This window comes from Chiloscyllium punctatum, chromosome 14 (assembly GCF_047496795.1).
Source record: "Chiloscyllium punctatum isolate Juve2018m chromosome 14, sChiPun1.3, whole genome shotgun sequence".
In the NCBI taxonomy this organism is placed as follows: domain Eukaryota; kingdom Metazoa; phylum Chordata; class Chondrichthyes; order Orectolobiformes; family Hemiscylliidae; genus Chiloscyllium; species Chiloscyllium punctatum.
In genome coordinates, this window is record NC_092752.1 from 10,017,669 (window position 1) to 10,044,294 (window position 26,626).

The 26,626-nt window shown below is 40.7% G+C and overlaps 1 protein-coding gene across 3 annotated transcripts in view; it reads right to left on the reverse strand.

Annotated features, from left to right (window-relative positions):
* Window positions 1-26,626, reverse strand: part of ccser1 (coiled-coil serine-rich protein 1) — a 1,276,667-nt gene that overhangs the window by 410,641 nt on the left and 839,400 nt on the right. For all 3 annotated transcript variants that reach the window (XM_072583863.1, XM_072583864.1, XM_072583865.1), the window contains exon 9: window positions 11,921-11,989. In XM_072583863.1, the coding sequence (XP_072439964.1) occupies window positions 11,921-11,989 (69 nt within the window). The remainder of the gene's footprint in view (window positions 1-11,920; window positions 11,990-26,626) is intronic.

A 26,626-nucleotide genomic window follows, 5' to 3' on the forward strand; every position in this document is an offset into this window, starting at 1 on the left:
CAGAAACAGGTCGTTCAGCCAAACTGGGTCACACCAGTTATGATCCACAAGTACCTCCTCCTCTCCTTCTGTATCACAAGGTTTGATAACCTGAGGGCACTGATTTAAGGTGATTGGAAAATGAAGCAACAAAGATGAACAAAAACACAGGGAGAGTCCAGGATGAGGAATGTAAAGCCAGGGTTTCTGGCAGAGACCTTCAAAAGGGAATTAGATTATTATTTGAAGAAAAAGGAATTACAGGACAACTGGGAACAGGCAGAGGTGCAGGGAAGGGCGAGCTGCTCCATCAGGGGTAGTACATACTTGATGGGCCAAATGACCTCCTTCTGTAACAAACACAGAAGGAATTGGAGAAATTCAGCAGCGTGTGTGGAGACAGGAACAGAGCTATTTTTCAAGTCCATTATGACTCTTCTTCAGAACTGACCCCCTTCTGTGCTTAATTGGGAGATTTCACCATCAATATGATTATGAGTGGGAACTTACTTACGGTTTGGTGGGAAGAAGAAAGGCAAAGTAAAATTGGTGAGATTCCTGGTGAATCACCTCTCAGAACATGTTCCATTGTGAGGGAATTTTACAAATGGCATGTAGGAGAGAGGACACGCTTCCTACTATGAGGAAGTGGGAGGCCAATCTGAATCTATACAGCCTGAGTTGAGGACCATCTTTCCAGATGGTTGATTAACTCTCATGGAAAGGTCATTAGCAGATTCTGTACAACCTCCCAGTGGCAGCCCAGTGAAGAAGTGGGGTAGAGGTTATGATTTGTGGAGGTTTTCTTCAATACCCAGAAGGCCAGAAGCAGGGAATGTAGCACCTCACCCCCTCACCACAGTCCCAAGACTTTCCCCACCCATACAGTTGTAAGCTGCTTTGCTAGCAATGGCCATCATTCCTGATGGTGCCACTGAGGTGTTGGCGCTCTGATCAGGTCAGCAGCTCAGGTGGGTAGGTCCTCTTCATCAGGGCAGCAAGCTCTGCAGTGATATATTCATAATCTGTAAAATCAAGGGGGTTGCCCCACTGGTTGCCCATGCTTGGTGCTGACACACATTTCCAGCCCTAGGATCAGCCCTATGCTTCTATATCCCTGTCATCATGTTTCTGTATTTCTTTTTCCTTCTTGAGCTTTTATGCAGTTGCTTTTGGTGGTAAACACTTCTTAATAGAGCCAAGTCCATGTTCTGAATGCACAGTTCCAAGTTAAATTCTCATATCAGTCAAGGCAGCTAGAAAGTTGAAATTAACCGTGGATTCCCAAACCTCTGTGGGCCATAATCCCAGCAGTTTCACCAGGAGTTGAACTCACCTGGAGGCCTCTGGAAACTCCAAAGCATGTGGAAGAGGATCTGATTGAAAGGGCAGCTCAAACAGCCAGCCATTACTGGAGCCTCATCAACAAGAAAATCCAACATGTGACTACCATTGGAAAAAGATCATTACCAAAGCTGCCCCCAGCTCTAAGACCATAATTATGTTCTCTTTGCAAGCTACTCTATCCAGTGTGTTTCTTGTTGGAGCATTTTTCGTGGTACTACCTTCTTGAAACAATTGATAAAACTAACTTCAAAAAGAAAGGAGGAGAATACACCCCCATCTACATTAACGGAATGGAGTTTGGGAGGGTGGAGAGCGTCAAGTTCCTCGGAGTAACAATAACTGACAACTTATCCTGGATGCCTCACGTAGATGCAATGGTCAAGAAGGCATAACAATGCCACTTCTTCCATAGGCAGCTCAGGAAATTTGGCATGCCCATAAGGACCCTAATCAACTTCTACAGGTGCACCACTGAAAGCAAACTGTCTAGGTGCATGACAGCCTGGTATGGTAACTATGGACCGTAGAAACTACAGAAGGTGGTGTGTACAGCCCAGCCCATCATGGAAGCCAACCTTCCATCCAAGGACTCCATTTACATGGCTCGCTGCTGCAGAAAGGCTGCCAGCATCATCAAAGATCCCATCGCACCCTGGCAATGATCTCCTACAACCTCTTCCATCAGGCAGAAGATACAGAAGCTTGAATACATGCACTAGTGGATTGAAGAGCAGCTTCTTCCCAGCCATGTTTAGCTTGATGAATAATGGCCTCTCTATCCTCAAATAATGCTGATCTTCCTAACGTTGGTCTCATCTAGCATGTACAATAAAACCTGCATGCCTCTGTATTAGTCTTTTCACAACTTCTGATTTGTACATCCTTGCTTACTCTGATTTGCCCACATTACTCATAAACAAAGCTTTTCACTGTAATTCAGTCCATGTGACAATAAATAAATCAATTAAAGCAACAACAATGTTAAGCGCTCAGTGCATTCATATTTAAAAGTTACAGTTTCTGCCAGGCTTGGCTTGCAATCTTTGTCAAAACTAATGTCATGTCCAGAAGTTCAAGAAGTCATGAAGGGTTCTGACCTTCATCACCACAGAATTATGCCTTTACCCACTTAATATGCCGCTAAGTGATTTTCAAAGAAAGAGAAAACTCGTGTAATCTAGTCACTGTTATAAAGCAAAATAATAAGGCAATCAATTTGTGAATTGGAAGCTCCCACAGACAGTAATGTGATAATAACCAGGTCATCTATTTGAGTGATGATAGCTCAGTAATAAATATTAACCAGGATACCTTCCCTTTCCCGATTCCCAGCCCTCATAAAGACCTTTGATCAAGGGGTGCACCCCACAAGAGGTAATAAGGTGGCCACATATTTTTTAGTTACCATATGTGCCACACATAGGCAAGATATTAAGGGTTGCAAAACCAGGGTGAGTAGATAACACCAAGTTACTGATCAGACATGGTCTAACTGATTGGTAATAGAGAAGCAGTGGCCACTGCCAGCAATACTAGACACCCAGGATCATCAAGAGACCCTATACACCCAAGATGAGTGAGATGAGATGGAGATGGGTATCACATGTTAGGAAGAGGTACTGAGATCAGTGGGATGGCAACAAGGGCAAGGTGCTAGCTTCCAGCAACCTTCTCCCTTCCTGCTGCCAGACCTCTGGATTGGGGACAGTGTGCTTGATATTAAGGGAAGCCCCAGGAAGCTGCTGACAAAGCTGACAGTTTACATTATGCAGCATTAGTTAGGCTGGGGGCAGTCTTACAGGCTCCTGTTTAATCCTTGAATCACCATTTATTGGCATTTTGCTGGAAAATGGGAATAAAATAGGTGGTTGATTTTGACCAGCACAGACTAAATGGACAGAAGAGCTTATATTTGTGATATAGACTCTATGGTCCAGGGATGATAGGTGTCAACTGGTTCATTAACATCGACTTCGAAGCTCCTTGGATGCTGCCTGAACTGCTGTGCTCTTCCAGCACCACTAATCCAGAATCTGGTTCATTAATGAGTCTAATTGACTTTTTGCCACCAGCGTCCAAGAATCCCATGTCCATCCTTTCCATCTCAGCTCAGCTGGTGGGGTGGTTGTTGCTGGACTATATTTTCCCTAGGTGCGATACTGACAGGGGGGCTCTTCTTTCTTTGATAAGCTGGATCTGATGTTACCACGTTCCCAAAGATGGGCTACACTGAAACCCTATCCAGAAACACTCTTTCTCTGCAATGACATTGTCTTGACCTGTTGAATACCTCCTGTATGTCTGGATCTTTTTTTGGAAAATCAAGAAGTCATACAACTGTATCATGATAGTCACTTCCATATTAGCATCTCACAGTCACTGAGTACAACAGCTAATTTAGTCCTGAGTTTCACTGCTATTGTTCCAACATTCAGCACATTGTTCCATGCCCAAGGCTGATTTCTACAAATTGACCATGGTCAGTATTATCTCAAGGATAAAGGCCACAGTAGAATAAGACATAGTCGATTAACATGCTAATTCTGAGTATTCATGCAAAGGGTAAGGAAATCTGGAACTCACTCTCCTATAACACAAATGAACGGGAGGATTTTGCCATTGGAATGAATACCCTTTCTAATTTAAAATTACTCTGCTTCACACTCCTACTCTTTGACACTCTTTAAAACCTACTTCCATAACCAAGTCTTTGAGGTTCTCATTCCCTGGCTTCTTTTTCTCTCTGATTACATTGCTATGAAATCACCTTGGAAACATTTTATCATGACAAAAGCGCTATATAAACGCAAATTGCTATTGTTTACCTCTAATCCTTCAAGAAAGGCCTCTATGCAGCATGAGAGCAATTTAACCAAATGTTTGGATTTATTGTTCGAGGAATAAAACTGGATGTCAAAAAAGTTAAATGTTGTGTTTGCAACCTGTAATCTAAGAGTGGAAAACCCACCAGACTTTGAATCCATTCAACCTTTATTCCAAAGTCATGGTAATCTGGTGGGACCCCATGAGGTGTCACAGTTTACTGCTCAGCCCTTGAAGGAAATAATTTACCTCCAACATGTTCACAAGCTGCTTAACAATTTTTTGCATAGACGATGCACATCAATCCTTGTTTTCTTTAATGAACACACAATATGGAAGGGTCTAATGATAAACTGGAGCTGACACAATAGAAACAGAATCCATACAACACAGGAGGAATGCAACCATCCCATCGTGCCTGGTTTGGCTCTTTGCAACAGCTTTCTAATTTGCCCTCTTTTGCTCAACATAAAATCAGAAATTGCTGAAGAAACTCAGCAGCTCTGGCAGCATCAATGGAGAGAAAGCAGAATTAATATTTAAGTCCAGTGAAGGGTCACTGGACACGAAATGTTAACTTTGTTTTTATTGTCCATAGATACTTCCAGACCTGCTGAGTTTCTTCAGCAAATTCTGATTTTGTTTCAGATTTTAAAGCATCCACAGTCCTTTGTTTTTCATTTAGTGAATCCTCCTTTGCTACTTGTTTCGCCCCACTCTGAAAATGTTGCTTCTGTTGGTAAGCATTTAACTTCCTTTTGAAAATTAACATCAAGTTTCCTTTCAGCACTCTTGCAGAGGACTGCATTACACGTTAGAACAATTGGCTACTTCATAAAGAAATTCTCCTCATCTCCCGTCTGGTTCCTCTGCTAATTAACTTATTGTTTACAGCTTCTAATTTACATACATTTATGCTTTTGGAAACTATTCCACGTATACTCTATGAAGATCCTTTACCATTTCCCATTCATGTTCTCTGTTCTCAGGAAAGAAATTCCAACATCAGTAATCTCTCCACAGAACAAAAAGACCCAATAAACCAACACTGCATTTGAGAAATCCTACAGTTCAAAGAAAAATATTGATAGAGGGAAGAAAATAGAAACCGAGGAAGTTCAGAAGGTTTTCTCAATGATCAAACTGTATTCCACAGCAGCTCAGGTGAAGTAGCTGTATAAAACTTATGAGGTAAAAACAATGACTGCAGATGCTGAAAACCAAATACTGGATTAGTGGTGCTGGAAGAGCACAGCAGTTCAGGCAGCATCCAACGAGCAACGAAATCATTTCGCTGCTCGTTGGATGCTGCCTGAACTGCTGTGCTCTTCCAGCACCACTAATCCTGTATAAAACTTATGTTAAGTCACATTTGGAAGATTGTGTGCAGTTCTGGACATCACACTATCGGAAGATTGTGCAGACTTTGGAGAGGGCACAAAATAGGTTTACCAGGATGTGGCTACAAGGAGAGGGTGGACAAACTTTCATTGTTTTCATGAGAGCATTGTTGGCAGAGGGATTACCTGATCGAAGTACATAAATTGATGACAGGCATGAACAGGGTGATTAGCCAGAGTCTTTTGTTCCCAGGTAAAAATGTCAAATAGTAAGGGGCATAGATTTAAGGTGAGAGAGGCAAAGTTTAAGGAGATAGGCGACACAAGTTTTTTTTTACACAGAGGGTGAACGATGCCTGGAACATGCTGCCATGGGAGATGGTTGAAGCAGATAGGTTAGCAACATTTCAGAGGAATTTAGACAGACACATGAACAGGCAGGAAATAGAGGGATATAGACCATGTGCAGGTATATGGGATTAGTTTAGAATAGTCTCATGGTCAGCACAGATACAGTGGTCAAAGGGCCTGTTCGTATCCTGTACTGATCTATGTCTTATCACTGCCGTATTATGTTATATAATTACGACACCAGACTTATTATGGATCCAAGGGAAAATTTACTGAGGGATCCTGCTGGTCTAAGTCATGGTTTCCTCGTGAAGTAAGTTTATCATTATCAAGGCTTGTGTAAAGATTTGTAGCTCAGGTGCCAGTTGTCGTGGTTGTGGGTATGTTTACTGAGTTGACAAGTTGATTTGCAGACACTTCATCCCCTGTCTAGGTGACATCTTTAGTGCTATGGAGCCACCTGTGAAGCATTGCTGTACTGTCTCTTCTGGAATTTATTTGGTTCAGTTTCTGCTTCCATTTCTGTTTCCGGTTGCAAGTTATTCGTTGCAGTGGCCGGTATGTTGGGTCCAGGTCAATGTGTTTGTTGAGAGAGTCCGTGGGTGAGTGCCATGCTTCTAGGAATTCTCTAGCTGTCCTGTGTTTAGCTTCTTATATGATTGTTGTGTTGTCCCAGTAAAATTTGTGGTCCCTGTCATCAGCGTGTATGGCTAGTCATGGTGTTTAGTGATTATTTGGTGCGGATCATTAGTTGTCTGCCTGTTTGTCCTAGATAGGGTTTTGTGTAGACTTTGCATGGAATCTTGTAAATTACATTAGTCTTGCACATGATAGGTATCGGGTCTTTTGTCCTGGTGAGCTGTTGTCTGAGCGTGACTGCCGGTTTATGGGCTGTCATGGATCCCAGTGGTCAGAGAAGTCTGGCTGTCAGTTCCAAAACGTTTTTTGATATAAGATAATGTGGCTAGTGAGTTAGGTCATGGTGTGTCCTTGTCACTTTGTTTGTCTGTTAGATACTTGTGGATGCAGTGGCGGGGATATCAGTTCTTGGCGAATGCTCTGTAGTGGTATTCTTTGTCTCTTCATAGGTTGGGAGTGCTGCAGTGTGTTGTAGCCCTTTTGAATAGTGTACTAATGCAGCTTCTCTTTTGTGTGTTTGAGTGGTTGCTGTTGTACTTCAGGGCCTGGTCAGCTTGTGTGGCTTTCCTGTACACTTTTGTGGTGCATTCACTGTTATGCATATACACAGATGACAGGGACCACAAATTCGACTGGAACAACACAACAATCATAGGACAAGCTAAACAGAGGACAGCCAGAGAATTTCTAGAAGCATGGCACTCATCCATAGACTCCATCAACAAGCGCAGTGACTTGGACCCAATATACTGGCCACTACAATGAACAACCAGAACCAGGAACCGGAAATGGTAGCAGAAGGCACAGTGCAGCAACGTTTCACACGAGACTCCAAAGTACTGAAGATGTCACCTAGACAGGGGACGAAACATCCGCAAATCAACTTTCCAGCTCAACAAACAAACTCACAACCACCACAGTTTATTATTATGCTCCAATGAGAAAAATGTCTGATAATCAATCTGCTGACTGTAAATCCAAAAGCCATCACATGGTGCCAAGTAAACCATGTAACACTTTGAAATGAAGAATGAACTCTATGGGAGGAAAATAAGATGTAATAAGACCATTTAGCCCAATAGGTTAGATCTAACATTCAAAGATTTCACGGCTGATCTGACAATCCTCAAACCCACTTTCCTGTCTTTACCTCATAACCATGGATTATTTCCTGTTTAAAAACGTCTGATTAAATATACTTAACGATTTGGCTTCAACTGCCCTCTGGAGAAAATACTTTCACAATAGTCTAAGAGAAGAAATTCTTCCTAATCTCTGTCTTAAATGAGTGGTGCCTTATTTGGATGTGATGGCCACTGGCCCAGACTTAAGGAGAAAAAATTCTCTGCATCTACCCTGTAAAGTCCCCTAAAACTCTTCAATACGATGGCCCAGATTCTTTAAAATTCCAATGAGTACAGGTCCAACTGACTCAAACTCTCCTCATAAGACAGTCCCTTAACTCTGTCTTAAATGTCCAACCCATTTTTTTTAGATTATGCCCTCTGGTCCCAAGCTCTCCTACAAGAGGGAAACAACCTCTCCACATCAAGTCCTAAGAATTTTGTTTGATTCAACAAGGTCACCTCTCATTCTTCTAAATTCCAATGAATACAAGCCCAATCTACTTACCCTCTCCTCATAGGATAATCCCTCTATATCCAGTATAAACCCAAAGAACTGTAGATGCTGTAAATCAGAAACAAAAATAGCAAATGTTGGAGAAGTGCAACAGGTCTGGCAGCATCTGTGGAAAGAAATCAGTTTTAATGTTTCAGGTACAGTGACCCGAAACATTAAATAAGATTTCTCTCCAGACTGCTGCCAGAACTGCTGAGCTTTTACAGGATTTTCTGCTTTCATCCGTTTAAATCCAGTACCAGTTTAGTGAACCTCCTCTGGACTGCCTGCAATGTCAGTTTATGTTTCTTTGGATAAAGGTCTCAAAACTATTCGCAGTATTCCAGCTGTGGTCTGAGTAGTGCATTGTACAGTTTTAGCAAGACATTCCTATTTTTATTCTTCATTCCCTTTGAAATTAAGGTACTATTTCCTTTCATAATTCCATTGTGCAGTTTGCATTCAATTTCATTGCCATTTGCAAAGCTCATATCTGGAATATGTATGAGATTAAACAGCACTCAGGCACTGGCTGCAATGGATATCCTTTTGGTTAGCAACTGAGAGTAATTTGTCAGTGCAAATTGCGTCTCCTCATGGGAATATCACAGGTAATGCCTGTGACCCAAGGACAATGATAGCTATACAATTAGTTCAAGCCTTTCATTTAGCAAAATATCCTGGTTTGTTATACTAAGCCAGAACAAATAGTTCTCAGAAGCCAAGCACAATTATGAGAGACGGGAGAGAAATAATTGAGGACAGGATCGGACAGATATATTTTAAGGAAAATGATGATTAACTAAGTAGCATATTATATGATACAAGAAGCAAATTGAGGGTGGGTGAATTAGACTTTAGCTTCCAAGGTTACCAAGAAGTGATTCACGGATATTGAGCCTAGAATTGACAAAAGCAATCACGGAAGTTTCAATGATGATGGGAATGAGGTTAAAAATCACACAACACCAGGTTATAGTCCAACAGGTTTAATTGGAAGCACACTAGCTTTCGGAGCGATGCTCCTGTTGGACTATAACCTGGTGTTGTGTGATTTTTAACTTTGTACACCCCAGTCCAACACTGGCATCTCCAAATCATGACCAGGAATGAGGTTGAGAGCAAAGTCAGCATTATGGTAGAAGTGAGGTGAGGTAATGCTGAAAATGGATTGGATTTGGATATCTAGAATCAAATAGGACACAAAGACATTGTTGAATGTAGGCTGAGTGAATAATTGGCACAGTTTCTCTATCTGATGTGAACCACAGCTTTCTTAGAAGGTCTGATGCTGCTGCAAACCAATATCTCACAGATCCAGCAGTTGCAAAGCACAAAATAATCATGGAACTAAGGGCAATATCCGAAAGGCAAGTGAATGTAGTCCAAAAAGAATTCCTTCTTCATTGGAAAACTACTAGATTGTGCAGGTTGTGCTGAAAAACATCCTTTGCTGTTCTTCACCTTGGTTTTATTCTGTATCTTAATTTGATGCTGACAAATTATCTCCTTACCATCTTTTCCCTCCAAGAATGCATTTTTCAGATTCTGTATCTATTCAGGAAAACCAAGGTCTAAATGCAACTTAACAGGTAGTTACAAAAATGAACGTCTGGCAGGAAGGCTCCAATTTTGTCACTGCTTAATGTGCAATGTTAATAATTAAAGCTTACTCGGAATGATAATTATAAAACTATTTTTAAATGAACTACTCCTGCTCAGCTATAATCATTGTATTGGCAATGTAGTCAACCATGATCGTACTGAATGATGGAGTAGGCTCAAAGGGCCGTCTGGCCTACTTCTGTTCTTATTTTCTATGCTTCAATTTCAAAATAGCAACTAAATTAAAAGACATTGGAGAAAAACATAATTGGAGAAATTATCTCTGTCAAACACTCGATAAATTTTAGACATGAATTTCATGCCAACAACTTTTCCCCATTTTGTATTATATTGTTCCTTCAAACTTACAGAATTGGTTAAATTTCTATCTCCAATTGTAATTAACTGTATGGCAATCTCAGATTGCAATCCCTACATTGCCAGTATGGCAGTCATTTTTGGGTTGCTATGACTTATTAGGGCCTTCCACATAATGATTTGGGAAGATGGGTTGTTTCTGTTGTAGCTGCAGTTCTAAAACAGAATCCAAAAACAGAATGCAGCTGGTGAGGTTTACAACAATATCTTTTTTGGCAAAGTAATGATAGCTATTTCTGCTACATCAATATCACTTCCCATGGCGTCCATCAGCACAAGTTGCCAATATTTCAGATACTATTCTAAGCAGCTGTGAGCTGAAGGCACTTCTTTTTGCATCTGAGCTACTATATTAGTATTTCCAAAGTAGAAAGTTAGAGGCTTGCCATTGTCTGGCACACAGTGGGGTGGGGAGAGTGTTCTCTCTTGGAAGGTTCTCCCACTTCCTCAGGTGGTGATCTCCTGTGGAGATCTTGTAGGAAAAGCTCCATTTTGTTCTTTCCCTCTATTTTGATAGGAATTCCAGAAATGAGACCATTCTCCTCTTTCACATCCTCTGCAGCTCTCTCTACCATTCTAGCACTTACCCTGGGTTTTCAAACCCCTTACCCAATATCATGACTAAGACTTAATTTGAGTGAGAAATCACTTCTCCCACAATCAACATGTGAACATATAAATAAAGAACAACAGAAGGCGCCTGGTTCCTTCAAGTCTGTCTACCATTCAATAAGATCATGGCTGATCTGATCTGGACCTCAACTCTACATTCTTGCATATTTGCAATAATCTTTCATCCACATAGTAACCAAGAATTTATCGAGTATGGCCTTAAAAATGTTTAAAGATTCTGCATTTCCTTTTTTTTTTGAGGAAGAGAATTCCAAACACTCTCAACCCTCTGGGAGAAAATAAATTGCTTCCTTAACTCAATTTTAAAATATAGGAATGCCCATTTTAAACAATGACTCTAGATCATGATTCGTCCACAAGAGGAAACATCCTTTCCAAATCCACCCAGTCAAAGCCCCTCAGGATCTTACGTTTCAATTAAGCTGACTCGTCAAAACACGAGAGGATACAGACTTAGCCTGTCTAGCCCTTCCTCATACGGCAATCTGCTTATTCCAGGTATGTCTCCTAAACCCAATCTGAATTGATTCCAATGCAGCAAAGGTTGGCATATGAGAAGGGTCAAAGAGGAGCATTTCTTTCAAAGCTCCCATTCTCAATTCCCATTTGCACAGCTGTGGAATGAACGTCTAAACAGGTAATTAGCCATAATCCTTGAGAGACCATCGTTTCACCTTCTTTTAGAGAAAGAGAAAAATCTTGAGAGGCACTCTCCATCAATCATGGGTATTATGTGAGATTAAAAGCCTCCAGAAACATCCACAGTCAGTATACCGATTGAACCCATACTATTATCATAATTGTACACCACACTCTACTCATCTAGGCTAAACAATCCAAGGCTACCTTTTATAGTTTTGTGATGATACTTAGAACATCTTCATTTAATTCTTCTCTTCCACGTTTTGACACTTGATACTTTGTAGCTTTCATGTGTCAATTTGTTAAATTTCAATTCCCTTTAACTCACTGCTGAGAATTTATGAGGTTTGCTGCTCAGAACAAGAAATGATCTGTAATTATCTAACTCTGTAACAAGAGACTGGAACCACAGAAGAACAAAGAGAGACTAATGTTATTGCTGAACACCCCATTAAACAAAAGCATGGAAGCAACAAGCAGTACATGTAGCAAGGGCAGGCATGAAGTAAGCAACAATGAATGGAAAAAAAAACTAGAGCAAAACCAAAGAAACAATTACTCACATCATGACTGAGAACCTCTGTCTGTGTGGACTTGTCCGCTCGTGAGGAATGTGGCCTTCGATTGCGATCCTGTGACAGAAATTGGACATTGTTTGTGACTGGCAACCATAAGACATTGCCATGCATTGAAAGAACCCATTAATACCTCAAACCCTTCACAGCCAGCAATATCAAACAAAAGTTGGACATGGAGCCATGAAAGGAGATATTAGGACAGGTGGCTGAGTAAAGGATCAAAGAGATCATTTTGAAGGAGCACCTGAAAGGTGGAACGGTTTAAGAAGGCAATTCCAGGATTTAGAATCTCAACAACCAGACCTCAATGATAGAGAAATGAATATTCAGTAAAACACAAACAAATCTTACAGACATTTTAATTTCAAAGTCTCAAAAGTACATTGAATGAACAAGTAAGTGAGCCATTTTTTGTGATGATGTTCATTTTGCTACTTGTCCACCAACAGCATGGGAGAGAAATTTATTGTTTAAATTGTGTAAAGAAAGGAAAACAAATTGCAGTAAAATGGCTTCTGTCATGATCTCATTATGCTTTCCGCATCGAATGAAATAGTCTGATATTTAATGGGTGTGACTGAGGGCCCATTCAATAGGTGGAGGTGAAAACCCCTCAGCAACCAGGATCAGTTTTGCAATTAAATCCCCATCAGGTAATCAGCCAGCTGTCATCAGGGTTCTGGGGCCCTGTAGAGTGAATTCCCTCCTCCAACCAGAAGCCAGCAGCGCCACTAAGAAAGTTGGTCACTGCTGGTACTGAAGGAGAAGGATTATGTGCAGAGCCTTGGAATGCTTACCTAGGCCCATCAGGCAGCCCCAGCCCGGATTGGACTGGAAAGGGGCAGCTGGTTAAAGGAGATGACTTTGCTCTTTCCTGAACTGTGACTTTGGTTCTATTACCCCACTTGAGGGTGCAAACGGTGAAAATTCAGTTTAATTTAGCAAGTCCAACACTGCAGCACTGGAGCATCACCTGAGATTGCATTCTGAAGGACCTGAAGTAGGATTGGAATTCACAACCTTCTGATTCCTGAAAATGATGCCATTGTGCCAAGACTGACACTAAGCTCCCTGCAACAGTTAGTTTCTATTTGGTTTTGTGAAGGCCTGGGCAACTTCAATACAGCACCAAATTAGTGTCAAAACATTTAAAACATGCTACAGACTTCAGAAACCCTATCAGCAGAACAAGGACTTATCTGCTGATAGATGTAGCAATTGCTACGAACTATAAAAGGTCATTAAATTGAATTAACACACCCGCAATGTTTTAATTGTCTCAACCCCACCTCGCTGACTTCCCATCAGATCCCTCAGTCATTTTGTTATGTACCCTTTACCAAGATATATTCCACATACATTGCGATTTCAACTGTTCCTTACATCACCAGGTATCAGCCTTTTGCACAATCTAATGCCAGAAAGGGATTGTATGTTTGAAAAAGAAAGACATTCATGAATATTACAATAGTCTTTATTTTAAAACAAAAATATAGCCACAGTGAATGAGCACAGATCTGTTTCATTTCCAGTTCAGAATTACTGGCAGTTATCAAAAGACTCAAGTTGCTTGACTTGAAGGTGGATGTGTGGCAACATTACCTGCAAAATAAAAGGTAAAGTCACCATAGTTCTACTCTTCAATTCAAGAGAGAGTGATGACTGGTGATGAATTTAACCTAATGGTCACTATGCCTCAGGTGAGGAGCAAGGTTGAAGGCAAATAATTCATGGCTGCCTTAGTCAGTGCACGAATTGAACACACACAGTTATCATTATCAGCCATCCATGCTTACCAAGCTAAACTGACCCCTACAAGATTTCAGTCAAAAGACAGACAGAAGTCATGACTCTCCTTGGACAGTTTTATCCCAAGGTTCCTTGCAGAAGAATGAAAATGTTCACAACAAAATGGTGGACAATACATCCAATGGGCTCTGCCTGTGCTGTGCCTGAAAAAACCACACCTCCTGAAGCTACGATTCAGGATAAAGAAGTGGTTTGATGAGCTTGTGACAGTATCTAGAACCTCCCACACCATGAATTCAATTCAGCACAAGCTAGTGGATGGATGGTGGGGTGAGGTCCTCATTGGATATGGGCATCACTAGCCACTGCAGCATTTAACCATATAGGGCTTCACCTATCGCTTACTTCTTTAACCCTTCTTACCCTTTGTCTTCAGTATATATACCTTTTCCTAGCTACTATCAGTTCTGAAGAAGGGTCACTGGATCCAAAACATTAACTCTGCTTTCTCTCCACAGATACTGCCAGACCTGTCGAGTTTCTTCATCATTTTCTATACATGTTTCAGATTTCCAACATTCACAGTTCTTTGTTTCATATTATTACACTGAGAAATAACTTGGCACTGGTTGGCAGGAAAACAATGGGAAATCCTTCCAGGATAACTGCTAGATGTCATCCTAGCCCTTGATGAATTTGCAAGGAGTGGTCTGCCCTTAGGAATCAACAGCTGGTCCCATAGCAAAGAGCAAGCACTGAAGCCAGTCAGGCCCCAGTCAAAGGTACCTTTCCCCAGCACCGAGAGTTTCTGCAATGTTGCAGAAGCAGGTTTCCAACAGGAGAAAATTAGTAGCCAGCATTGGACGTGGGGCTTGGGGGTGCACAACTCACAATGGTAGATGAGCTGCCACAGATACTCTTCTGAGAAGGTTTAACAGTCTAGTCTGAGCTCCCATGAAACACCCGTTCATCAGTCTCATGCCTGAAATAATGTTGAGTGAATACCTTCCCTTCTCCATAAGTACTGTTCTCCCAGAGAGACTAGCAAACAGGCACTATTATTGTCTTCCTGTTGGGTTTCCTGCTTCTTAGGTCAGCCCGCGATAAATGTGTAGGTGGTTGAGAATGAAATCATCTCATGTGGAGCTACTTCAATGGTTTAGCTTGAACTAATTACAGTACATGGTCCTGGCTCATATTGCAAAGGTCCCAATCCATAGAAAAATCTAGAAAACATTTTTATGAATTTCTGATTAAAACTGGGGTCTCTGAAACTACAAGAAATAATACAGAAGGAGCAGCACAGAAAAAGGCCATTTTAGCCTATGCTGTTTGAACATCATAGCCAGAACAAAAGGAGATGGTTGTGGTTGGTGAGGTCAGTTATTTCAGTTTCAGGACATCTCTGCAGGTGTTCCTCAGGGTAGTGTTCAGGGCCTAACTGCAGCTTCTTCATCAAGAACTTCCGTTCATGATAAGGTCAGAAGTGGGATGTTTGCTGATGATTGCATAATGTTCAGCACCATTTGCAACTCCTCAGATATTGAAGCAGCCCTTGTTCGAATGCACCAAAATCTGGAAAATATTTAGGTTTGGGCAAGTGACGTTTACACCACAGAAGTGCCAGACAGTGATCACCTTCATCAAGAGAGAATTTAACCGCCTTGCCCCTTGATATTCAGTGACATTACTTTCACTGAATTCTAAACTATCAACATCCTAGGATTACCATTGATCAAAAACTGAAATGGACAAGCTGTATAAAGATAGTGGCTACAACATCAGGTCAAAGATGAGGAATTCTGCAGTGAGTAACTCACCTCCAACTTCCCGTAGCCTGTCCACCATCTGCAATATACAATTAGGAGTGTGATGGAATACTCCCCACTTGCTTGGATGAGTGCAGCTCCAACTACACTCAAGAAGGTTTGTCACTAGGCAAGACAATGCATACCGTTTGACTGGCACCACATCTACAAACACCCACTACCTTCCACCACCAATGCTCAGTAGCAGCAGTACCTTCCACAATATTAACTCCAGAAATTTAACAAAGCACTTAGATAATACCTTCTAAACCAACGACTGTAATCATACCGAATGACAAGGGCAGCAGATATATAAGAACACCATCACCTACAAGTTCCCCTCTGAGTCTTTCATTATCTTGACTTGGAAATATATCACCATTCCTTCAGTGTCAATGGGTCAAAATCCTGGAATTTCCTCCATAACAGCATTGTGAGTGCTGCAGTGGTTCCAGATGGCAGCTCCCCATCACCTTATCAAGGGCGACTCAGGAGAGGCAATAAATGCTGGCTCAGACAGAAATGCTGAACATCCTATAAATGACTGAAGAAAATGCTGACATTTATGTTGCACGAGCCTTTACTCCTCCCACTTCATCCAACTCTGTCAGTGAGGTTAGTTTCATTCTTTTCCCATCATGTATCTATCAAGCTTCCTCTCAAAGGCTTAAAGTTACTCAATACAACCACTCCACATGAAGTTTCACAAGCTTCGTACATTCCAGTAATTACACAATATTTATTGTCATCCACATTGGTTTTCCACATGCATAAAACACTTCCACAACTTTGAAAACCCTTCCACCAGCTCACACCTCTGCCTTCCAACCCATTTCTAAACCTTTCCAACCCATTTCTAACCTTTCTAAATAGAAATACTTTCTCAGTCCTGGTATCAAACTTGTATTTGTCATTAACAATTTTTTAAAAAATTGAATATTCTGATATATAGTTATATTTTTGAAACTTCATCATATAACAAATAATATTTAAAACAAAACAAAATTACAGGACTTATGATAATGAAATGCAAAGCCATAAATTTCAAGGATACAAATTACGATTCAATTACTAATTGCACTTAGGTGAATCCTGAAAACCATTTACTTATAAAATTAGTTGTGTTGTCACAGTTGGACTTTGTACACCTACATTGTCTAGCCTACACTGAGGCAGCACGGTGGCTCAGTGGTTAGCACTGCTGTCTCACAGCAGCAGGGACCCGGGTTTGATTCCAAACTCATATGACTAACTGGAGTTTGCACATTCTCCCTACGTCTGTGTGAGTTTCCTCCCTCAGTCCAAAGATGTGCAAATTAGGTGGATTGATCATGCTAAATTGCTTATAGCATCCATGGATGTACAGGCTAAGAAGATAAGTCATGGGAAATGCAGCGATAGGGTGGGTCTGGGTGGGATGCACTTCGGAGGGTCAATGTGGATTCAATGGGCTGAACATCCTGCTTTCACACTATTCTATGATTCTAAGTCTCCTACAATATTATAGTGGTATTCTGTTTCCATTATGCTAGTGATGTACAAACAGCCAGGAAAAATAACGTCCTTTTTGAAAAAAAAAACAGGAACAACTCATTATTTTTGTCAGCACATTTTAGAAATGTCAAATACTAGGAGACATCGGTTCACGGTAAAAGGGTTTAAGTGTAAAGGAGATGGAAGAAACATGTTTTTTTTACACAGAGAGTGATAAGCGTCTGGAATGAGCTACCAGAGATGAAGAAGGTGGAAACAATAGCGATGTTTAAGAAGCATTTTGACAAATAATGAAATAGGAAGGGAATATAGGGATACGAAACATAGAGGCAAAAGGTTTTTAGTTTCGAAAAGAATCATGTGTAAGTGCAGTCTTGGTTGAGCGAAGGATCTGTCTCTGAGCTGTGCTGTTCTTTGTTCTTTCTTGCCGCATCTCTGGCTCCAAAGTGGTGCTAATTGTCAAAAGGACGGTTATTCATGAATGGAATAAACTTGCTGTGCATGCTGATAAGACCCTGTACCCACTAAGGTAAATGTCCAGCTGTCTTGCAGAGAAACAAGAATCACAATCATTTCTGTTGACAGTTTTAATATATAACATTCAGAACTATTAAAGTTTTAGAGGTCTTTTTTGCAGGGATCTCTTTCAAATCTATAATAAAACCCATAAAAGTGACTTAGAATATTGCTCTATCACTGGATATATTATTGAAGCTCTTTTCCTGAGCATAAATAATTCATAATTCAGGAGCGCTTCAAGCATGTGTGAACTGCAAGGGTCTTTTGCACAACTGAATAAATACTTGGAATGCATAATCAAGAATGGGATAATCCATTTATTCTGTATTATTATTCTGATTCAACCCTGGTTTCATTTTGTAATGGTGAAAGATAAGAGATGAAAATTAGCAACCAATGCTTTTCAATGGAATATGAAAATGCAAATAAAAAGATTGATTTTAATTGTATTATTATTGATTCTTCATTCTGAAATGGTTCTTGTTCATCTCTAGTTTCACAGTAAAATTAATAATTGTTGGTGTGCAATTATTCCAGGTGTAATGTTTGCAAATTAGAGGGGCACTGAAGCTGAATATAATAAAACTATTATTTTAGTTCCCCTTGTTTTTGCAGCCTGTCCTTCACTTGGAGGGTTATATGAATCTGCAACCAGCTCAGTTGCCTTGGAATCAAGGACAGCACTAACAACAGTGTACAGTTGGGAATTGCGCAAGCAGTCATGTGAAGTAAGAAGTGGTGTATTTGGAGACAAACAGCATGACGGCCACAGTGGTGATAGACAGCCCCCGAGAATGTTTGTGGCAGAATATGACAAACCACTAATTGCAACCGCAACCCGTCCCCACTACCCCACACCATCCCAACCACATCTCCACCTCTACTGAGGCAGCACGTAACAATGTAAGAACTGCGGCACCATTTAATACAGTCATGGTTGATCTCATCTCAACTGCAGCTCTACTTTCCTGCCCACTCCTCATGATCCTCTATCCCATTGCTACTTAAAAATCTGTCTATCTCCTCTTCAAACTTAAACAGAAATTGCCGAGGAAACTCAGCAGGTCTGTGGAGAGAAAGCAGAGTCAACATTCTGAAGAAGGGTCACAGGACCCAAACTTTTGGCTCTGCTTTCTTTCCACAGACTTTCCAGACCTGTTGAGTTTCTCCAGTAATTTTGTTTTTTGTTTCAGATTTCTTGGTTTTATTCTCTTTACATTTATTCAGTGTTCCAACATTCACTGCACTTTGGGGTGATGAATTCAGAAGTTGAATGATCTTTGAAAGGAGTAATTCTCTTGATCTCTGATTTAAGTCTGCCACCACTTTGCCTGAAACCAAGACCTCTCCTTCTAGATAAGTCTACAAGGGGAAGCATTCCATTCTGCCTCTACCTTGTTAATCTCTTTTAACATGCTGCATACCTCAATTCAATCCACTCTCATTCTTCTAAACGATTGTGAGCATTGACCTAAATTGCTCAATACCTCCTCACAAGACAAGCTGCGATAATATGGCAAGTATGCAGAGGTCAGATGGAACAGAACATATCCTTTCTTTGTTAAGTTCCCAAAGAGATCATATGATCATCCAACTAATGGTTAATTAATACAAGAGAGAAAGAGGAAAAGAGACGGTGGGGGAGGTCACCCTGGAATATTATTGTACAGAAAAAGCTCTTTGGTCAAGTATGTGTTGTGACTTCACCCTACAATGCTCCAAAGTCTAACTCCACTCTCACACTCGTTCTTCACCTTATTGTATGTTGCAAGATGGCAGCAAAGTAGGACACTCCAGCTGGAGCTCGTTCTCGTCTGCCCGCTCTTCCTTTTTTCTTCTTACTCTTCTCTCTCATCTCTTTTTCTTTCCCATGGTTTTTCTTCTTCTCCTTCTTCTTTTCTCCTTTTTGACTCCTGGACATCAGTAACGATTCCTGGGCTTTGGCGAGTAACAATTCCCAGACTCTGGAGACAGACTCCTGGCCTGGTGCAGTGGCCTGCCAGCGTTGGCTTGGCAACCTGTCAACCTGTTGCAGTGGCCTCCTTCTGTAGGGGCTTTCCAGCGTGATGTGATGAATTCCTGGCCTCCTGCAACAGCCTCCCAGTGAGACGATGGCTGACATGAGCCAGGGCCCAGTGTGAACTGGAAGCTAAGTGTCAGCATAGTCTGCTGCATTAAACCCTTTTCTATAAGGCTGGACATCTTCCTTATGTAACAAATCTTTTCACAAAAGAAGCTGTGCTTAAACACTTCTGCTGCACTGAGCATTCAATGGTTACAAAGTGAAGGTGTATTCACCCTTAGCTCTTGAAGATGAGGCGGGAAATATCAGGATCCATATGATCCTGCCCAATGTCTAATTTAGAGGGTAGCACACTGGACATGAATGGTAAAGATAATGCAGCTGTCTGCTTACTGGAGCAGGAGGCCATGTCAGAGGTTTGCGGAGTTAGACATTTAAGTGCATTTTAATGGGTTAGTCTAGAGAAGGATGGTAATGGAAATGTTTAATTAAATGCTTAGGGTATCGAGGAGGCCACAAAAAAGCCTTTTTGTCAATATCAATGTCAGGAGTCTGGATCCAATTTGATACAGGACTTGCACAATGCTTGAAATCCTCCGGCCAGGTAGTGGTAGCCAATTCTATTCGCAGGGTTATGGTTCCAAAGTAATGAAGCAGCATCTGACAGCTGGTGTTGCTGCTTCATTAGCAGCACCAACAGCAACCACCCAAACACTTGAGCGCTGCAGTAGTAGCTCAGACCTTTCTTCATTAACTCACAGGATGTGAGATCCACTGGCTGGACCAGCATTTATTGCCTGTTCCTAGCTACTGCTGAAAAGGTGGTAGTCTTCTTAATCCACAGCAGCCCCTGTAGACCCATAGGGCTACTACCGTGGGAATTGAAGGATTTTAGCTGAGTGATACAAATATACAAGTCAGGATGGTGAGTGACTCAGAGGGGTGATGTTCCCAGGTATCTGCTGCTCTTCTGCTTCTAGTGGAATGATTATGGGTTTGGAATATGTTGTTTGAGTAATTTATGAGAATTTCTACAGTGCACGTTGTAGATGGTACACATACTGAGTGTCTGGAGTGAAGGCAGTGGACGCTTATGGATGTGGTGCCAATCAAGTGGCTGCTTTGTACTGGATGCTGTCAAGCTTCTTGAGTGCTGTTGGAGTTGTACTCATCCATGCAAGTGGGGAATATTCCATTATTCATGGGACTTGAAGGCTTTGGGTAATTAGGAGGTGAGATACTGCAGAATGTTTAGTCTCTGACCTGGTCTTGGAGCCTCTGTCTTTGTATGACAAGTTCAGTTAAAGGAGAGAGGGAGAAAGGTAGGACAGTGCACGACAGATAGGTAAAAACAATGACTGAAGATGCTGGAAACCAGATTCTGGATTAGAGTGGTGCTGGAAAAGCACAGCAGTTCAGGCAGCATCCGAGGAACAAGAAAATCGACGTTACGGGCAAAAGCCCTTCACCAGGAATACAGCTTTATTAAATTCATTGATCCGTGGGTGGAGGGGGATGAAAGTGAGTCCTTTGATGAGGACTAATCGTTCGTCCTCAGTGAAGGGGAGGTCTGGAGGGATGGTGAAAACTCGGCAGGGCTGGGAGCTGGGATCTGGTGTGGGTGTGGAGCTGGGAGTAGGGGCGGAGCCTGTAACTGGAGTGGGTGTGGTGGTGGTGGGGGGAATGGGGGTGGAATCATGAGTAGGGGTGGTGTTCCCCTCAGGGTATTCCTGATGAAGGTCTTTTGCCCGAAACGTCGATTTTCCTGCTCCTCAGATGCTGCCTGAACTGCTGTGCTTTTCCAGTACCACTCTAATCCAGACTGCAGGACAGATTAACAGACTTGCATTTACATATTAGCTCTATGATTGCAGTTATGCTACTGCAATTGCAATCTTGAGGACTGGACTAATGATCACCATGGCAATTGTGAGTGTAACCTCATTTTATTTAATAAATCTAGAGTAAGCAGTTAGTATCAGTCATGGTGACCATATTAACACTGGATTGTTGGATAATAAACATGCATTTCACCAACAAACATCTGAGAAGAAAATTTGCCATCTGCACCAAACTGACTAAATATGTGACTTTAGACACTTAATTGCGATTGACTCTTAATACCCCCACCTGAAATGGCCAAACAATTCTTTCATTATGAAGAAGGCTTCCCACCGCTACGTTTTAAGGGAAATCAGGAATTGGGCAAGAAATGTTGGCTCATAGTGATGAGAAAATCATGATGTCAGAACAAACTAGAGCCAAAGCAGTGCATAGCATAAACTAATTTAGACATAGCAAGTGATAGATAATGACCAAATCATTGGGGTATGATTTGAGAGACAGAAATTGACTAGGACACCAAGGAGAATTCTATAGCTCTTCAAAACAATACATCTGAGAGAAGTCGACAGGTTATCTCATCTCAATGAAAGAGAACAGATGAGAAAATACTGAATTCTCATAGTCATGGAGTCATACAACATTGAAACAGACCCTTTGGTCCAACCAGTCCAAACATAAGCCTAAACTAAACCAGTTCCACCTGCTTATTTCTGGTTTATATCCATCCAAATCTTTACTTTTCATACTTATCCAGATGTATTTTAAATATTGTCATTGTAACCACATCTACCACTTGCTCAGGAAGTTCATTCCACATGTAGTTGATGAGGAGTCCCGCTATGAGATGAGGTGATTGGATTGAAAACCACTATGAAGTGAGAAAAAATTGAGAGGAGAATGTCATCTTTAAACAAAAAGTGATGGGAGAGAAGAAACAAGCCTTTATAATGTGAGCTGGTTTCTGGTCATTCTGATTATTATGTGGGAGAAAACAACTTATCAAGTCAGTTTGAGCAAAGATGGAAATTCAATAATCTACGTTAATCCACAATTTTCATGCAATATCCTCGAGTGGATTCACATTATTTTTTCCAGAAATTCCCAGTTGTTTAAGTGATGAAATTCTGGCTATACCTGTAAGAGCCTATCTATTCAGCTGACCCATCAGTGGCTTTTGGGAAACTGATATACTGCAGGTCCACAGGCAAGGACCTTTCTCCATATCAGTAACACCCTACAATGTTATAAGTTGTCACATTTTTCTGGCAATCCACTTTTCAGATCTAAGTGTCATGATGAAAAGACTCTAAAACTGAAAACTGATTAGGAGCAAGACAGAGTTGAACCATTATTCCAGTCCATTGTGAACTAATTGGATCATAACAAGCAACTGGTTCTTTGAAATATATCTGCAATGCCAGTGGATTTTCAGAGAACTAGATTAATAAACACCCACAGAATCTGGTGTATCAAAATACATAGAAGCAAGTGTTAAAATTTGGTGACCTTCATGTTAACTGTCACTGGAGCACATAAATACAAAGATATTTAATCTAAACATGTGCATATGTTAGGGCAAGGTGGAGCAGAAGTCATGCATTTCATAATATAATGGTTTTCAAAATTCAGTCCTACTTCAGCTTGCTTTGAGTTAAAGCAGGTAGCTTGCTGAATGTTATCATCCATTCAGGATAAATCTGAGAGCTGGAGACTACACAGAATTCCTTCACGGTTTGAATACATTGCCTCTCTGTTCTGGTCAACATTTATCTGTCAATCTACATCCATCAAACCCAGACTGTCCAGTCATGATCATATTGCTGTTGATGTTGCTGTGCATTAATTAGGTGACAACTTTTCTGCATGGTAACAATGACCACACCTCAAAATTATTCACTAGTTCCGAACCCTTTATGCACCTGTGAACAGAAATAAACAATGCTGCACATTACCAACAACTGTACCCTCTATAGACTAAATGGCAGACTAATTAAACGCAGCAAATGCATAGCTCTTCACTTGGCTCTGGATTTTGCAATTGTTAAATATATAACACTAAATGCAGGAATCAGTTCAGACACTGAAACATAGACTTAGGCAGTGGAAGACATATTACTGATAAAGCTTTCTGTTTCTTAGGTTGAAGGATTCTAAGGATGATGCTCGCTCGCATTACACTCAGGTGCCTTGTATCAATATCTAAAACTTCCTGTGTAAGTACTCAGTGTATTTCATATGGTATGTACCCAGATGAGTGATCAGTGATTTTTGAACCAATATAACCTACATTATGATTGAGGCTCCCAAGATGAACAGTAAAAGATTCCCTAGTCATATTCTATGATCAATAGCCTAAATTGACACTCACAGCTTCCTTCACCTATAATACAAACTGCTATATTGCTGTTCAATGCTTTTCCCAGTTTGATGGCAATGAATCCTCCACAGTTCCTCAGAACAATGTGCAAGGCTTCCAAGATCAATACAAAATTTCCTTTCCAAATATTGAAAACTCTCACTTTTCCCTCCTCCTCAGCTGTCATCAGAATCAGGCAATTAAACCATCACTCAGGTGATGCCATCAATTGTCAGTAAGTAAGCCTCCCAAATTGAAGCTGATAAGAATCGTCACAGCCCCAGTAGCTAAATCAGGGAATATAATTGTTTTCATTTTCACACAAAACCCACAAAGAAAAAAAAAGATCTTTTTTCCTCTGGACAAAAGAGGTTCATTTTTAATTCACGAAAGTCACAAAGATTCTTTTCTCCTGAACTCATCTCATACAGGCAAATGGGGGCAGAAAATGCATTAGCTGCTAGAAGGTGTCCAAACATTGTTCCATCAATGCAGTGCACACAAAGCATGTTTAATACAACTCTGACAAGGCATGTGCCACATCTGTGTCAACACAGGGGGACCAATGTATGTAAGCAAAGATATTTTATAAGTTTTTATTACATACGAATAACAACCAAACTTTTACGCTTTGATATTTCAATCAGTATATCTAAAAAAGAACTGAGAAGTCAATTTGTCCTATGCAACATTTGACGAATGTCTTCTTTAGTTCAGCATAAAAGGCTGATATAAAATCAGACATTCAGGAAAGTCAATGTTTCAAGGAGGGAGCTGTTGAACAAAACCTCTCCTTTATCAACTCCTTCATTCAAGTAAAACATTTCAAGAAAACTTTTACAGGCATGTTTGGAGGAAGCTCTCAATTGATCTGATCTTCTTTCTTGTTTTACATTTTCTTTCGTGTTTCTGACTAAAACAATTCAAACCCGACTCAATTGTCAAGATGATGGTGAGATAATGGGGATGAAATTGATCATCATGGGTAAAAATAATCAATTTCACAGGGCTCTGTCCAGTTGTCAAAGGATGTCAAATTAGCAGGGAACAATGGTCATGCCTCCAACGCAGCCAACTCCCGCCTTATTGGAAACTCACGAAAACACACTGATTGCATCAATAAAGGAAGGCTAGAAGACATTCACTGTAGGCAGAATAGAATACAATAGAATAGAATCAATATATTGCCACATGTACTTTTACATGAAAAATACAGTGAAAAGCTTTCTAAGTTGCCCCACCATAATGCCTATATCAATGACAGAAGTCATACGTAATAATAAAAGAAAAGTAAAATTAAGACAAAGTTCATCACAGTTAAGTTAATGGCTCCTGGTCTCGGGGAAAGCTGGTAAATGATTAATGGAGAGGCAGCCAGGGATGAGAATGCCACCCCAGGACACGCTTGATGAGACACCAAACCGGGCCAATGGAATATTGGACCAGAAACCTGTGGCAAAGAAGACCACCATGCTGGGGTCAGGATAGCCACACCAGGTTGCTGGAAGCCACCTCATTGGTGGACCAGGAGAAGCCTCCCACTTCACATCCAACACTCCAGACATTGCCACCAATCCACCATCTGTCCTCTTCGCCAATGCTTCCGCTCCTTCAGCTGCATGGGCCTAGCTGTGACCTGGAGCCTCGGCCTACCTGCAGGCCTAAACTGGGAAGCCAACTCAGGAGCTGTTCTTCACTCGAGAGGAAACTCCAGACTGAGGTGGAGCAGTGTCTGACTTGTCTTGGCATTGCTGCCACTGCCACCGGAAGTTAAGGAGAATATAATAAATAGCAGCTGTATTCAACATGCAATGTTTGGCAAAATGTTACAAAGCTAACTCTGATGCAAAGATTATAATGTATTCTTACGTTTGTAACTGTATAATTCTCTAAAACGTTCACAGACAAGAAAAAGTAGTGACTGAATGTGTGGGAATACCTCACTACCTCAGCTGTTACATATTGTTTCTTAAGCATCTATACTTTATACAGACTCTGTATAACATTAGTATTATCTTTTTGCATAATTCGTTTGAATTTGCAACTTCTGTTGGTGTCATATATGCTTAAGTTTACAAGCAACTTTTCTATTATATCCTGTTTTAAAAGTGAAGAAATGTATTCCAAGTACCCACAACCACATAGGGAAATAATCACTTAGTGGATGATTTATACACAAAGAAAGGTCACTGATAAGAGGCTTGATTTAATATAGGACTCTTTACAGTAAAAAAACGGAGACAATGAAGTCAGTGTTTCAATTATGAAGACATAGCAGCAGACAACCGTTATCCTAACCAAACAGGCAATTGGGATCATATAACATGCTTTGTTATCATAGTGGTAAGCTACACAATTTGATGAAATGACAGGTAAAGCTATGATATCACTACTAGTGAATGGCATCTTAAAAGGTCAATCTGTAGAATGACAGAAAATGACCGTTACTTTTTATCATATTATATTATCTAATAATCTAAGATTGACCATCAACTGCGGATATATTGGGCAAGTATCACCAAGCCAATTCAGAACGCCTGGACCAATTATTGTCCAGAGGTATCTGGTTGTAGCTTGCAAAGGATAAAATGAGGCCTCTCCTTCCATAGTCATCCATGCAAGAAAAAAGAAGAGACTGCACCCAACTAACCAGGAATTAGCAGCATGTTGTGGTTTTGGCAGCATCTATGAAGAGAAAAACAGAGTTAGTCTTTCAAGTCTAGTATGAATCTTCTTCGGAAATAAGGTTCTGAAAAAGTCATATCAGACTCAAAGCATGAACTGTTTCTCTCTCCATAGACATTGCTAGGTTTCTCTAGCATTTTCTATATTTGTTTTAGATTTCCAGTATTTGCAATATGTGGCTTTTATTCAATTGTGGAGGTATTCAGTCTAAT